The 15,627-nt window shown below is 47.5% G+C and overlaps 1 protein-coding gene across 1 annotated transcript in view; it reads left to right on the top strand.

The window, feature by feature from the left end:
- Nucleotides 1-15,627, top strand: part of LOC139057615 (fibrillin-2-like) — a 184,455-nt gene that overhangs the window by 60,996 nt on the left and 107,832 nt on the right. The window contains exons 7-8 of the mRNA XM_070536152.1: nucleotides 7,466-7,588; nucleotides 8,477-8,632. Of these exons, the coding sequence (XP_070392253.1) occupies nucleotides 7,466-7,588; nucleotides 8,477-8,632 (279 nt within the window). The remainder of the gene's footprint in view (nucleotides 1-7,465; nucleotides 7,589-8,476; nucleotides 8,633-15,627) is intronic.

Here is a 15,627-nt window from a genome sequence, read left to right as displayed (position 1 = left end):
TATAGCGGATAAACCAAGGGAATTTTTACGCATGTTTGTTCCTCTGGGCTGCAATTATCAGCCATTAGAATGCCTCGCAGCCTGAAGCATTATCTGACTGAGCTAACTTGTGCGCTTGCTTCTCTTAGAAGTGCTAATCTTGGAGATTTCAATCTTGTTTTCTTTTTAAATCTTAAGCTGGTAGTCTCGAATTCACCTCCTCCAGCGCTCTACATATCCTGGTTTGGAGTGGGGCCTGATGCCGGCAAAAACGCCGAGAACCAGTGGGGTTATACTAATCCCATTAGGAAGGCCCACTATGCTTCAACAAGAGACACTCCCTAACCAGAACAGTACCTTGCCTTCCTGATACAGTATACAGCCACTACGTCCCTCATGACCCCTACAATTAACCCATCACCCTCAGTCCCCAGCAGCTGCGGATCAACTGGCCAAGGCGGCGGTCAGTCCTATAACGCAGCAGAGGGGGCTAAGAATCTGTGGACCTGCACTGGCCGCCGATGAAAACTGAGCTTGGCAACCTTTAACACCTGAACTCTCTGGAATAAGGCTAGCTTAGCCTGACTCTCTGACGTATTGTTTGAGATATCATTGGACTTACTAAGATAAGAAGAACTGGTGAGGCTTATACACTACTCACTTACCGTCACGTCCTCCGCTATAGAGGACTCCCACATAAGAAGCAATATGGTGTAATACTTCTAATACATGAGGACACAGCTGGCAACATTAACGAGTTCTAGAGAATTAATGAGAGAGTATCAGATGTCGTAATAAAGCTTATTAATAGGTATAGAATAAAGGTGGCACAAACCTATACGCTCCACTCTCCATTCCTGCTGATGATGAAGTAGATCAGTTTAATGAAGATGTGGAATTAGCGATGAGAAGTCGCAAACTCAGTACACTGTAGTAATTGCCGACTTCAACAATGAAGTGGTCGAAAAGCGAGCTGGTGAACAAGCAATTGACAAGGACAGGATCGATTCTAGGACTAGGGGAGAGATGCTGGTAGAATTGGCGGAAACGAAGAAGATTCGAATAATTAACACTTTCTTCAGAAAGCGTAACAACAGAAGGTGGACCTGGAAAAGCCCTAATGGTGAAACAAGAAACGAATTTATTTTATACTTTCTCCCAATCCCAGCATTTTGCAGGATGTAGAAGTGTTGGTAGGGTAAAGTGCAGTGATCATATTTTAGTGAGGGCTAGGATTCACCTCAATTTCAAGATAGATAGAACAGCAATTGAAGTGAGAGGCAAGGCTCCAAGGAAAGCTCTAGGCAAGCTCTCACGAGCAACGGACGACGTAATAAAGACACGGCAAATAATGAAACTCTCCAACTGAAGAGGGCATTGTGAAAAGTGATCAGCGATGAGCAAATAAAGTTTGTTCGTAATTGTAAACAGCATGAAAAATGTAAACAGCATGAAATCGACGAGAATAAATCTTGGCATAGGACAATCCAAGATATAAAAAATGTAAATTATGGGGTAATAAGTGCGAAAACCACTTTCAGATTATGAGGCCCCTGTAGTGGGAGACTCCGGAATTTTCGACCAACCCAAATCCTGAATTAGACCAATGCAAATTCGGAATTTCAGACATAATCTAAGCACACGGGTGCTTTCGCATTTCGCCCCCACTGAAATGCGGCCGCCGTGGCTGGGATTCGATCTCGCGACCTCGTGCTTAGCAGCCCAAGACTATAGCCACTAAGCAACCATGGTGGATCAAGCCAAGGTGTATGCACTGAAAGATAAGGAGGGTAATGTCATCAGCATTTTCAAAGATATAGTAAAATCAGCGAAAGAATTCTATACTGACTCATCCTACGCTGAACAGTTGATTTATTCAAATATGGAGGAGACATCGTGCTTGAAAAACTTGGGGCCCTTTATACGAATTGTCTCAAGGCTTCAAAGGTCCCAGAGAACTGGAAGAATGCCAATATTATACTATGCCACAAAAATGGAGACGGTAAGGAATTGAAGAATTATAGGCAGATTAGCTTATTCCAGTACTGTATCAAATATTCACCAGCGTAATTTCCAATAGAATAAGGGCAACACTTGACTTCTGACAACCAAGGGAATAGGCTGTCTTCAGGAAGGGATACTGTACAATAGATCACATCCAGGTAATCAATCACGTAATCGAGAAATATGCAGAGTACAATCAGGCTCTGCATAGATGGCTTACATAGATTACGAAAATGCCTTTGATTCAGTAGAGTTACCAGCAGTCACACAGGCATTACGTTCTCAAGGAGTACTGCAGGCTTACATAAATATTTTGTAAAATATCCACAAATCTTCCATAGCTATCTTAATTCTCCCCAATAAAAGCAGGAAGACACCTATAAAGAAAGGGTCACACAAGGATACATAATCTCTCCCTAGCAATTCACTGCATGCTTGGAAGAATTTTGAAAGAATTTAATTTGGGACGGCTTAGGAGTAAGGATCAACAACGAATACCTCAGCAACCTTCGTTTTGCAGCAACCTTCCTTTTTCTTTAAGCAACAATGCAGACGAGTTAGAAGAAACATTTAAATAATATAACAGAGAGTGTAGGAGCGAATTTAAAATTTATATGCAGAAAATAAAAACAATTATGGGGTTTTATGTGCCAAAACCACGATTTGATGATGAGGCACGCCGTAGTGGGGGACGCCGGAAATTTTGACCCCTTGGGGTTCTTTAAGGTGCACCTAAATCTACGTAAACGGGTGTTTTCGCATTGCTCCCTTACCGAAATGCGGACGCCGTTGCCGGAATTCGATCCCGCGACCTCGTGCTGTCCAGCCGAACACCACAGGCACTAAGCATCCACGATGGGCGATGCAGAAAACAACGATAATAATCTATAGCCTGGAAAGAGAACAAAACCTCAAGATCGCCAGTCACCCTCTAGAGTCTGCGAATGATTATATTTGCCTAGGTAATTTGTTCACAGGGGACCCTGATTGCGATAAGGAAACATACGGAAGAATGGAAATGGGTTGGAGCGCAAACGGCAGATATTATCAGATCGTGACCCGAAGCTTACCATTATCACTAAAAAGAAAGGTGTACAGTCAGTGCATCATACCGGTGGTAACGTATGGGGCAGAAACTTGGAGATTGGCAAAGAAACGCTAAAAAAGTGAGGGACCGGACAAGGAGCACTGCAACGAAAAATTAATGATAAGCGTGATGGTTAGAGACAGGAAGACAGTGGTGTGGATCAGAAAGCAAACGGGGGTAGCTGGTATTCTAAATGTCATTAAGCGAAATAAATGGAGCTGGGTAGGTAATGAAATGCGTAAGTTAGATATCTGGTGAACCATAGGCTTTACAGAATGGGTGCCAAAAGAAGGGAAGTTCTGTCGAGGACGGCTGAAAAGTACGTGGGGTGAATGAATGAGGAAATTCGCAGGCGGAAGTTTGTTTTGGCTCGCGCCGGACAAGGGTAAATTCGAGGTCTCAGGGAGAGGCCTTCGTCCTGCAGTATACATAAAACAGGATGATGATGGTGAAATTTCTTTTGCGTGTCGAGGAAATTATAAACTTGCTGACGTCGTCTTCTGTGACTATAGCTTTAAGCAGGAGGCTGAGTTGTTAGCGCGAAGAACTCTGGTTAGCGCAACTTGCATTACAACATGTCACCTTGAGTGCAGCGGCTTCATTATTCAAATTTATCAAAACGAACTTGAAAATCAATTTAATCTGTAAATTTGAAATCGTTTGCAATTACAAAAAATATGTTTTTATGAAAACCATATTGACAAAGTGGACAACCGCGTACACTGAAAAATTCCGAGAAAGCCTAGGTAATTTCTTATCCCATTTGTGGGAAAACTGGTTTCAACGGTTGGCCCCAGAGTTGACTCTGATTAAAATATTTACTTGTAATGGGCTCAACAAACAACAAATATCGGTAGCAAGGGGTCCAAAGAACCGACGGGCACTCCAATTTCGGTCGTATTAGCGCTTTGTATGCATTTAGGTTTACTGCAGGAGAAGTACAACGCAGTTTCTCTTTCAAGAACGAAAATTTCTGTAGTGCACTCCGACAGACATTTTGAACATGCGGTTCGGAATTGAAACTACTGCTAGAGTGATGCCTAAATATTTAATGCTGTTAGTTCTTGTGATGGTAACGTTACCTAAAGAGTAATTAAAATCAAGGGGCTTCTTTTTGTGCGAAACGTAGTGGAAGCTATTTTAGAAATGTTTATTCTTATGCCCTACCTTGCACAGCATTTATCCATAGAGTGTAAAGAATTGATCACTTTAATTTGGTCATGTCGGTTACTTATGGCTCTGTATGCAACACAAATAGTCTGCAAATATTTCAACCTGGATTGGCGGTGATGAATATCATATGTATATATATATATATTTTGAAGAGCCTGTCCCACCAGCCACGTCATGGCAATAGAACCCTGACAGACCTGCACACCTTTTCCTCATACTTCCTGCAAACTCGCGACGAGCGGTTTATGTCAAAGTTTAGTGCAGCAAGTCGATGATTTTCTATTATCAGCTCGAAACCTTCGCGATATATCCTCCCTCTAATTGAAATATTCCTACAAAACATGAAGCGCCTGAATCGGAGGGAGTAAACAGTTGGTGACCTTTTCGTTTTCAGTTTTTACATGCGAGATACTGCAATTAAGCATAAATACAGCTCTGATGCTTTGTCAGTTTTCTTTCTCGCACAATCGACATAAGATCACAGGTGCTATAGAGAATATTTTAGTGCCAACGTGGACTCAACCAAATAGCTGTTAAAATTGCTTAGTACTCAGTTGGAAGGACACAAGGGCGACAATTGAGCACAATCTTGTTATCTTACACTGGATACTACAACCCGAAATTGGGTCGAGTTTTCATTTCCTCATCACCGGCCCGACGATCGAGCTACACCACTGACATCAAAAGTGCGCCGATGATTTCTTGCCCTGTGCTGGACGATGCCGCACATGGATCTTCGTGGCTGGAGCTACCCCGTAATGGTACACTGTTTTGCAACTAGAAAAATATTTGAAGAGCGCAAACATACGCGCACACACACAAACACACGCACCCACGATCACAATCGTCTTCAGCGCTTGCATATTTACCAGAACGGTATGTGAACACCGAAATAACTCACATTCTCAGCAGCTACACTTCTTGTAGAATTACATTGACTGCGCGAATTCCCTCATTCTCCTCGAAATAAAGCCGCTGCCGTTGCGCCTCGCCAACTCCACAGCCTGTGCTTCACCGTTGTACCGATCTCGCAGCATTTTCCAAAGTTTCATGCATTCTTCGACTAAAAACAGCAGAAATTAAAAAAAAAACGTAATTACGCTGCCCTAGCAGTGAGTAACTCATTTCAGTATCGCATATCACGACTCAGCGAGGAAGCTTACTTGTAGCGTGACCGCATTGACGGCAGATGGCTTCCCGTGCGATGTCTTTTGTTGCTTGATCGCGGTAATCCATTCGTCTTGTGTCGTAAACGCACGGGAGCAGATTCCCTCCAGGAGCCCTTCGATCACAGGATCTGAAGCTTCACACACGTTCTGGGTACTTTCATTGGTTGTTTCACCGAACGTTGTCGCACCAGCGCCGACTTCACAGGCGGCCAATGCTTCTCTGACGCGCTGCGCTCGAGGAATGCCGGGAACGCTTCGCCGACGCGGCCGGCGAAAAACAGACGGGAGCTATTAATGCGCCGGAGACGTTGGAACGGGCCCTAGGGCTCTAGTCACGCATGTTACGTCGTGTCACTAGAGTATAGATCCCAGTTCTTCTATGAGGTCGCTGAGTTCGACGAACGTGCTCCCGTACGTTACGTTGGAGTGTATCTTGCCCTTTAGGCACACGTTCTTGTGGAGAGCGTCGGCGTTGTCCGTCGTAACCGATCGAACACATTCAACGAACGATGAAAGTGAACGCGGAACACAGAGGGAGATGGAAGAAGGCGATAGCGAAGGAAGTGCGAGGAGGAAAGCGGAGGAGGAAGGTGTGGCGAAAGCGTGAGAAACGTAGGGCTGCGCAAGACGGGCTTTGCGGCTACGATGGCAAGAGATGGCGCCAGACTAGCAAACGTCGTCTGTATGGAAACACAGCACTGCATGAGCGGAGGTCTGTCTGCGGCTTCTGCTGTGAGTTGGGTTCACGCGCCACCCATTCACATGCCGCCTCTTGCGATCTCCCGATAAGCGAGGCAGTCGCGCCACAGCTCGCTCTATTTAAAGCATGCCGCACACGACATATTGTCCGGGCCAGTCAACATATCGCGGAAGAAAAACGCCTGTGCGTTCAATTTTCGCATTAGGCAGTATCGGAATCGTGGCCGCATATTTCTTTATGCCTGGAATTACCACGTGCCAACAACCACATCATCCACGCCATGAGCTGCATGCATACCGACGCTTTCGGCACGCAGCACCGCGTTGCCCGGCAGTGGAGCACGCAGACTGCAGATGCTACTCACTGCAGCACGCAGATGCATGCAGTGCAGATGCTACTCAGAGCAGGCAGATGGTACTCACTGCAGCATGCAGACTGCAATCTGCATGCAGTGCAGTCTGCAGACATGCAGACTGCGCTTCGGGCTCACCACAATACTCTATAGAGATACTTTCAATGCTTTTGTCTAGAAATGATTGGTCAGCTTTGGTGTCGTGTCTTGCGTTGCGCGCTGTCTGGAATGATTCGGAAAAGTTGCACGGGCCTATGTGCACTTACGACTCGTCGTACGAGTTGTATATGCCTTGAGGCCCTAACAGGCGCAGCCGAGCGTTTCTTCGGCGAATTCGTTTAAACATGACATACAGAAAATATTTCTTATTTAATATAATCATGTGCCCTGCCTGCAAAATGGGGGAAGACATAGCCCACATATTCTGCGCTTGCAGGCTTTTACACTGCCAAGAACGGCCTTGTTTTCCGATCTGAACATTCAACAGAATGTCATCCCGTCAGTTGAGAGGTCCTTTGTCGATCGGCTAGCGATGCCTGTGCATCCCGCGCGACCAAGATATTTCTCGCTTTCTTTACAGACACTGGTCTCAATGAGAAACTTTAGTCGAGTATTGAGTGTTGTGTTTTCTTGAGTGTTGTGCTTTGTGTATGTTGTGTGGCTGTGTAGGGAAATGTGGACATAATTTCAATATTTCCGGATACCCATATGGAGTAACGTGTTAAACGTGCTGTCAGGAATCCCTCTCCAGACTTAAATCAAGGGTCTTTCTCTCTCTCTCTCTCTTCACCTTTACGGTGCCTTGTTTTATGGCAAGTTTTCTTTAATATATTGTATAACAGAGCCAAATCGCATAGATATACTTATACAATTCAATTGTTTGCACTGGTGAAGCCCGGTACAGCTCTGGAGCGCAGTCTTGCCAAACTTCTGTGCTGATTTTCTTTATCTCAGCGGTGTTATACCTCTTGGCTCAACCAGATTCTCTCTGTTCTTTTCAGACATAGACGAGTGCGCCACTGTAAAACCCTGCTCTGATGTATGCGTGAATACCAAAGGGAGCTTCAATTGTGTTTGTCTGCCAGGAAGGGTTCCTCACGACTCTGCCCAACGATACTGTAAAGGTGAAAAACACTTTCGTTGCCAAGAACAAATGAAGCAGTAAGAGTAGCAGACGCCACTATACCGGACTTTGAAAAAGAGAGGGAGATAGAGCGATCTTCTGCACACTTAAAGCGTCATATTTAGTTCGGACAAGCGTTTATTTGTAGTTGCTTTAGGTGCAGACTCTTAGGTCACAGATGTGGTAGAATAACGAAGCTTTCAGGCAGCCTTTCTCACAAAGTTAAGAAGACGAGGCGTGAAGGGATATGAGAGGATGAGGCGTCAAGCAGGTTAACCGAAGGAAGGTTGACTTCAAGTTGACGTTCATTATACAACCATGGAATAAAAATTAATTTGAAACGTAGTTGACCTAAACTTTGGAACTTCAAAGAAACGGTGTCACGTGTGTTCTTCACTGATCACTATTTTTGAAGGGGAATGGTTTTCTGGAAAAATCCTTTTATTTGTCACCTTGATACCTTTGCGCTATTTGGTGCGGTTGGGACAATAATCGGATGAGATGTATAATAAAGACGATCATATGGTTTGTCTCGCTTCACATTTATGAAAAGGCTATTTAGGTGTTTACTTGTTCTCTGTTAAACCTTTATTAACATTGTGTTTTTCATTTTGGTGTCGGAAAAGTGTAATGCATAGTTAAGGATCTCGAACTGTATTGATGTGAATCGTTGATGCGCCGCCAAAGCTATATATACTTCAGACATCTGAGGCTCACTCTTTGCCGTCGTTGCCCACGTCTATTTATTCGCTTGACTGTAATACGTAGGATATAAATGAAGCATTTGGCTCTGGCAATTCTGCGTGATGGCATTTCGTTACTTAGCCATTATGCCTATATAGTCTGCCATTGCCTTAGTTCTCTGCTTTCGCTGCCTCTGATTTCGTAGACTGCCCCAGGAACACATTCAAGAACGACGCCTCCAGCCAGTGCGACATGTGTCCTCCCCACAGCCACACAAATGGAACACGAAAGGCGGCCAAGGAAGACTGCGTTTGCAGCGCGGGCTACCGCAGAGGCCTTGTCGGCGGCGAGTGGTGTGTAGGTACGGAAGTTCCCGCAATCACGTGGCATAAACTGAAGACGGACCACGCGCACCAGTAGTCCAATCGACTCCTGACCTTGCGCGAGGAACAGCGCAACAGAGGCAACGATATGCGCCCCGAAAATCGAAGAGGCACACTTGCCTCGCTGCAAACGTAGCGCATGACACTCTTGCCTAGTAGGCACAAAGTGGGCACACAAAACAGTGTGTTGCAATCCAAGTAATAGAGACGAGTTGCAGGCTCCCTTCTGCACCAAACGTTGATATCCCTACACAGCACTGCATGCGTCTGTTTCCCGCAATAATGCATTTTCGGTCTGTTCCTTCATTCACTCGCCGCGATATGGCCAGGTGCAGGGTTATGTGGCTCCGTTCACGCGTTGCTGCAGCTGGCCAGGAAGAGGCGCGTTCCGATAAATAAACGCGAACGCGGCGACCCATTTATTTATCGGAAGTCGTATCGCATGCGCTATGACTATGATCGGGGTTACTTATACCATTATTACAGGAAAATACCAAGACGGGACAGATAGGTAAGCTAACCAAGAAACGCACTTAAATGGCCGTATTCAGTGGATAGCAGTCGGGATCACTCTTACGTGAATATGTTAAAACATTGCAACGGGAATTCTATTTTTTCGCACAACTGGACGCGTATTAGCGAAAAGCTTTTACGCCAGGTATGTTCGTAAGAACCAATTTCAGCCAATCCTGATGCTGGACATTCCAACTGTTTGAGAAGGTGGCAGGCCAATTGCAAACTGCACCTACGAACGAACGAAACGTTTTGTGAATACCGCCCCTGAAGAATAATAAAACTAGTTGGAAAAGCAGCAAGCGTAAATGCACTCGACCGAGGGAAGCTGATCACTGAGCGCGCGTGGCACGGCTTAGAGGTACTCAGGAAATATGACACGCGTTTTGTGGATCGTGCTTTTTGGCGCCCACACTAAAACGTCGCCGTTACGCCCGAAAGGCGAAGCATCGATTGCCATAGAAAAGAAGTACACGGCAATAGGAGGTAAGGATGGTAGTCTTATCGACCGTGTAAACTTGGAAACATTCGCTGCAGTAACAAGTATTGTGTCAGCACGCGCACGCTAACATGAACACATCGCACTCGATACGCGTGGACACTCGCTGTCAAAACGCTGGTGTGAGCAAGCGCGCCGGCAGCAGCAAGCGAAGTGACCTTCGTGCGATCTATCGCTTCGACGCAAGAGTGGCGAGCACAAAGCCCGCACAAAGGTACGAGCAACCGGCAGATCCCATCCCAAGCGCGCTCCCTCCTGCGCTGCCTTTCCGCTTGCTTCCATATACGGTACGCGAGATTGAGTCGAGATCGTCGGTTCCCCTTGCACCCGGTTGCGAAATGCTCAGTCGCTGCCGAACACCACGCCGCCCCGTCGCTCCCTGGTATCCCCCTGTGCGGCCTTTCGCTCGACGGAAGACGGCGCACTCGTTCACCGCTTTTTTTAGAGCGCAGCTCTTTGGCGTCCGTTCCTGGGTTTCGCGTCGTCGTCGTCGTCGTCGTCGGCGTTGTCGGCGTTGTCGTCGGCCTCGTAACCAGCTCGCCGACGAATCTGCTGCTCCGCCGCCGCGCATGCGCGCTGTCGGCTCTCCGGGCGAGGGAGGATGATGGAAGGGAGGAGGAGAGACTGTGGAGGAGGGCTGGCTACACAAATGGCTCTTTGGCGTCCGTTCCTGGGTTTCGCGTCGTAGCTCGCCGACGAAGGACGCGCGGTGGCGCTCGCCGAGTCAGCACGGATCCACATCTGCTCCTCGAAGTTTTCACCCTATCAACGGAACCTTCTTCGATAGGACTCCACACTTGTGCTAGGAAGACGTCTCAAGGTACCCACCTTCCGGTGAGACGAACTTTTCAACGTTTCTCCGCAATTAATGGAAGAACTTGGCCGGCTTAGCCGGCCGCCGGCCACTAAGCCTAGTCCTTGGCTGGACGCCACCTCGACACCACCGACGCCACGCGCGTTCGTGGGCTTCTGAAGCATGGAAATCGACCAAGCAGCGGCGTCCGCTTCGACACTCGGCCACTGGCGCACCGTAGGGACAACGCCGCGTCAGCCACAAGCCACCACTGTGATCGTTAAATTCACAGCATGCCTGAACCTTGCTGCAATCGATGTCGGTACCCTCGGCAACGCTATCCGCTCGGCGGCAGGACTCAACACAGTGGAACGCAGCGACACGTACTTCAAAATCCGCACTATACAAAACCTGGTGGCCGTTGACACCTATCGTCGATCTGCTGCCGACAAGCTCGCGGAACTCAAGAGCATCACTATCAACGATGCAGCTTACGAGACAAACACCTACGTGGCCGCTGATCCTATGAACGCACGCGGCGTCATACATGGAATACCCACCTCGGTCTCCGACGGAGAGCTGCAGAGTATTGTGGAAGTGGAACAAGCGAAGCTCCTGACAATCCGCCGAATAGGCACGTCCAACACCGTGATGGTGACGGTGGAAGGCCCACGTTTACCCAGATTTGCTCTTATTAATCGCGTTGTCCAGCGCCTCTACCCATTTCGACACAGAAGTTCGCTGTGCTCGCACTGCTTCACGCTCGGTCACGCCACCGACGTATGCCCAAATCGTTCAACGTATTGCATGTGCCATCAATGCAGTAGAACATTTCCCAGTGCGCAAAGCATACTTCCCCATGAGTGCTTCCCCTACTGCCATAATTGCGGCGGTGAACATTCGCCGACTTCGAAAGACTGCCCAGCAAGAAAAGAAGCGGACCGCGCGGCGCGTTCGCGGGCATCCAAGCATCGTCACCGACGGATACGCAACACGAAGCCCTTCCAGTATACATCAGATTTCCCTGCATTGCCACCGGGGACACACCGTCCCCGTCAACAGGACACAAGAGTCACTATAAGTGACAAGACCCCAGACACCCCCATCGCTACTTCCAACCGGTTCTCCGTGCTTGGCCAGACGAGTCGCAGCCGGAGCCGCAGTCGCAGCCGGAGTCGCAGTCGCGGCCGCAGCCGCAACCGCAGTCGCAGCCACAGTCGCGGCCGCAACCGCAGCCGAAGTTGCAGTGCCAACCAAACCACCACACAAAAATCTCCAAATGGAAGCCCGCCGTCTAAGGCCGCCAAGCGATCTACCACTCCGGAGCCAAAACGTCCCAGAAATGACAAGAGCCAGCCAGCCTCTGATAACGGTGAGCCAGTCCGTCCTAACCTCCCTACTAATTCCTCACAATCCTCACCTAACACTTCACAGTCAACCCGTTCTATTTTACGGACTCCAGTCCTTCATTACTCGTACTCTCAAGCTCTTCAGCGCCCTATGACACCATCTACAACACCATCGCACATGCCGGACCAAACAAGCATGCAGCGCCTTGAAAGAGCAGTCCAGCTTTTAACAGCTAAACTAGACAGCCTCGCGAATGAAGTTGCAGTAATTCGCACGGTACAGGCTGAAATGCAATATCTAAAACAAGAAATTGCACGCACTGATGTCGTCGTTCAACAGCTAGTAGCCAACGCGCAAATATTCGCGCGTGCACAGACATCCACGCAGTCCAAGGTCGATGAGCCCTCCGGCTCGGCAAATCTGTAATATGGCAGGCACTAATCGACCTTTAGTAATATGGCAATGGAATTGCAGGAGCCTTCGAAGGAAGAAGGCTCTCTTACAACAATTCATCTGCCGAGAAGCGCAGAAACCAGATATCAATTTAATTCAAGAAGCTTGCGGACTTATATCATTACCGGGCTATGAACACTTTACCCAAGGAAGCATTACTAAGCGAGACAAAAGAGCTCCACAGGGTGTGACTGTTCCCATTACCACTGTAACATACGTGGCCAAACATATTCCAGCTATACAAATCGATACTGATTCTATAAACAATTCGATTCAGGAGCACGTTACTGTCCAGTGCCGCTTCGGCAGCCGTGACGTTCTAATTATCAATGCATACTGGGTCCCAAGGCTCGACTGTCCTTCTCTGAAATGGTTGGACACGTACACAAAGCTACATAAGGACAAAGACATCATTATAGCTGGGGATTTCAATACACATAACATATCATGGGGCTACCAGCGCACAACTAAAGCAGGGCAGCGCCTCGAAAGGAAAATGCAAGATAACAAGTATACGTTTCTTAATGACACAACCGAGCCCACGCGCCAAGGAAACAGCGTCGAACGTGACTCTAACCCCGACTTAAGCTGGTACCGCGGAATAGGGAATGTAACTTGGGCGAATCTTCACGAAAGTCTTGGAAGTGACCATTACATCATTGAAGTTACTCTAAGTATTCCTCGCTCTAAGGTTCGCCTTGCTAACGCAGATTCTAGAACACAACTTACTGACTGGCACCGATTCCGATCAGACCTAGACAGGGCCGACGAACAGCCGGACCTACATTCATGGGTGAAGTACATTAGCGAGACGATGAAAAAATACACCAAAATGATTGCGCGTACTGCTGAAAACCCACACATAGACTCTCATCTGCTTAACTTATGGGATAAAAGACACAGGATAGTGCAGAACTGGAAGAAACATAAACAGAATCATAGCCTTCGCAAACTTATTGAGCAAATTACAGTAGAAGCACAAGAATACGCGCAAAAACTTTGCACCGAGAACTGGTTAGAAACATGTGACAAGCTCAACGGCCGCCTACATACTGCGAGAGTGTGGAATATCTTAAGATCACTTTTGGGCCAAGGAAAACCACGACACACCATGGACAAGATAATGATGAGCTCTGGCCAGACACGCGAAGAAATAACTGATGAAATTCGTCAGACGTTCTATCCCTTGGACCAAAATGCAGAACAACTTCCGGATTACCCAACTGAGTCACTGGAAGAGAGTACAACAGGCATAAACAGCCTGTTTACTTTAGCTGAGCTACACACGGCTCTATCTTCGCTGAAACGAAACACAACGCCTGGCAAAGATGGGATTACGTATAGTACACTTCGTAACTTACCCTCTTCTCAGTTAGAACAACTTTTAGAATACATCAACAATATTTGGGAATCCGGAATCCTTCCAGAGGAATGGAAAACGGCAATAATAATACCAATCCCGAAACCCGGCAAACCGGCCAACTGTATTACAAACCTACGTCCTATATCTTTAACGTCGTGTGTAAGCAAACTGATGGAACGCATGGCCCTTAACCGGCTAAACTGGCACTTAGAAAACAGCAGTGCTTTTCCTTACACAATGACAGGCTTTAGATCACATGTTAGCACTCAGGATACCATGCTTCGTATCTCGGAAGATGTGTATCAAAATCACAGTCTCGTACAAACCAGAGTAATCGCAGGTGTAGATATACACAAGGCGTTCGACCACGTGAAACACTCCGCTATCCTCAAGAACCTCTTGACCTTACGAACCGGCGCCCGCCTCTACTATTATATTAAAGATTTTCTTACCGGTCGCTCTATACAAATTCAAATCAATGGAGAGCTGTCAGCGCCATACCCTCTGAGTGTAGGAGTCCCTCAAGGCTCAATCCTATCACCCACCCTCTTCAATATTGCTTTGCTCGATCTGCCTGCCCGACTCTCTTCCATCGCACTACTCGAACACAATATTTATGCAGACGATATTACTATATGGTGTTGCAAGGGGTCCCTAGGTGAACAGGAGCACACCATCCAGTCAGGCTTAGATACCATTCACGAATACGTTAACGGTATTGGGCTTAAGTGTTCTCCAACAAAATCTGAGTACATAGTAGTAACTAATCAAATAGGCCGCCGCGCCGAAGAGCAGCGCCAAAGCATCAGTCTCCATATCGAACACAATGAAATACCGCGCCGATCTAACATCAAAATACTGGGCTTCATCCTTCAGGATGACGGTAGAGCTGAAGTATGGTTGGAAAAAACGATCCGACAACTAAACCAGATATACCACATGTTATCTAGAGTAACACGTAAACACAGAGGACTAAAGGAGCAAGAACTTCGAAGGATTATTGAAGCGCTTGTCTACTCCCGTGTGCTCTACCAACTTCCATATCAATCTCTCACTAAGACCCAGCACTCCAAATTAGAAACAGCGCTCCGCAAATATACGAGATTAGCATTAGGAGTACCCCGATTCGCCGCCAACGACCTTGTGGCCGCCACTGGGCTTTTCAACACACTTGATGAACGCATTACAATTTGCAGACAAGCGCAAATTCAAAGGCTTCAAACATCCCCACAAGGGCGCAAACTGCTCGAACATCAGGGATACCAGACAGGTGCCCTACCGCCTTTTCCACCGCTGTATTCACCACCATGGGACTCACTACCCAGATTCACGGTCCTACCCATACCACAACATATGCAGCCACACAAACACGAAGCTCGCCGCTCCCAGTTAGTCAAACGAATAAATAGGGAAAACCCACTTCCAGACACTACGTATTATTATACGGACGCTAGTCACTCGGAGGGTAGATGTCTAACTGCAGTAGTCGGCCCTGACTACGAGCATGTTAACGCACACATAGGAGTCCCCGACCCATCCGACGCAGAGGCTCTTGCTATTCTCGAAGCAGTCACCCGGCCTCATCATCCTACCCAACGCATCTTAATTCGCACCGATAGCCAAGATGCATGCCGCATGTTTCGCGACAACTTGCTACCTGAGCATATCCACAGCCTACTTCAATGTCACTTGGATGCACACCCTTTGCTCTGTGTTACCTTGCAGTGGATACCTGGGCACCAAGGCATGGGGGGGAACTCCCGAGCTCATGAGCTCACCCGCGTAGTTAGTTTTCCGGGTCCCCCGTGCCTATGGCCATCCGAATTTAACCCAAGGGAACACAGAAAGACTTTGCACAAGGAGCGCACATCACTTTTAAAGCAACTTCGCGCGAATGCCGGCACCTTTATTACTCCCCCTGCTAACCTCTCGCGAGAGGACAGCGCTATTCTCCGAAGACTTCAAACAAACTCAATAGTGACTCCTCTTTTCCGTCACTATA

Source organism: Dermacentor albipictus, chromosome 3 (assembly GCF_038994185.2).
Source record: "Dermacentor albipictus isolate Rhodes 1998 colony chromosome 3, USDA_Dalb.pri_finalv2, whole genome shotgun sequence".
Lineage (NCBI taxonomy): Eukaryota > Metazoa > Arthropoda > Arachnida > Ixodida > Ixodidae > Dermacentor > Dermacentor albipictus.
The sequence above is the reverse complement of the archived record's forward strand: the minus strand, read 5'-3'. Positions and strand labels throughout refer to the sequence as shown.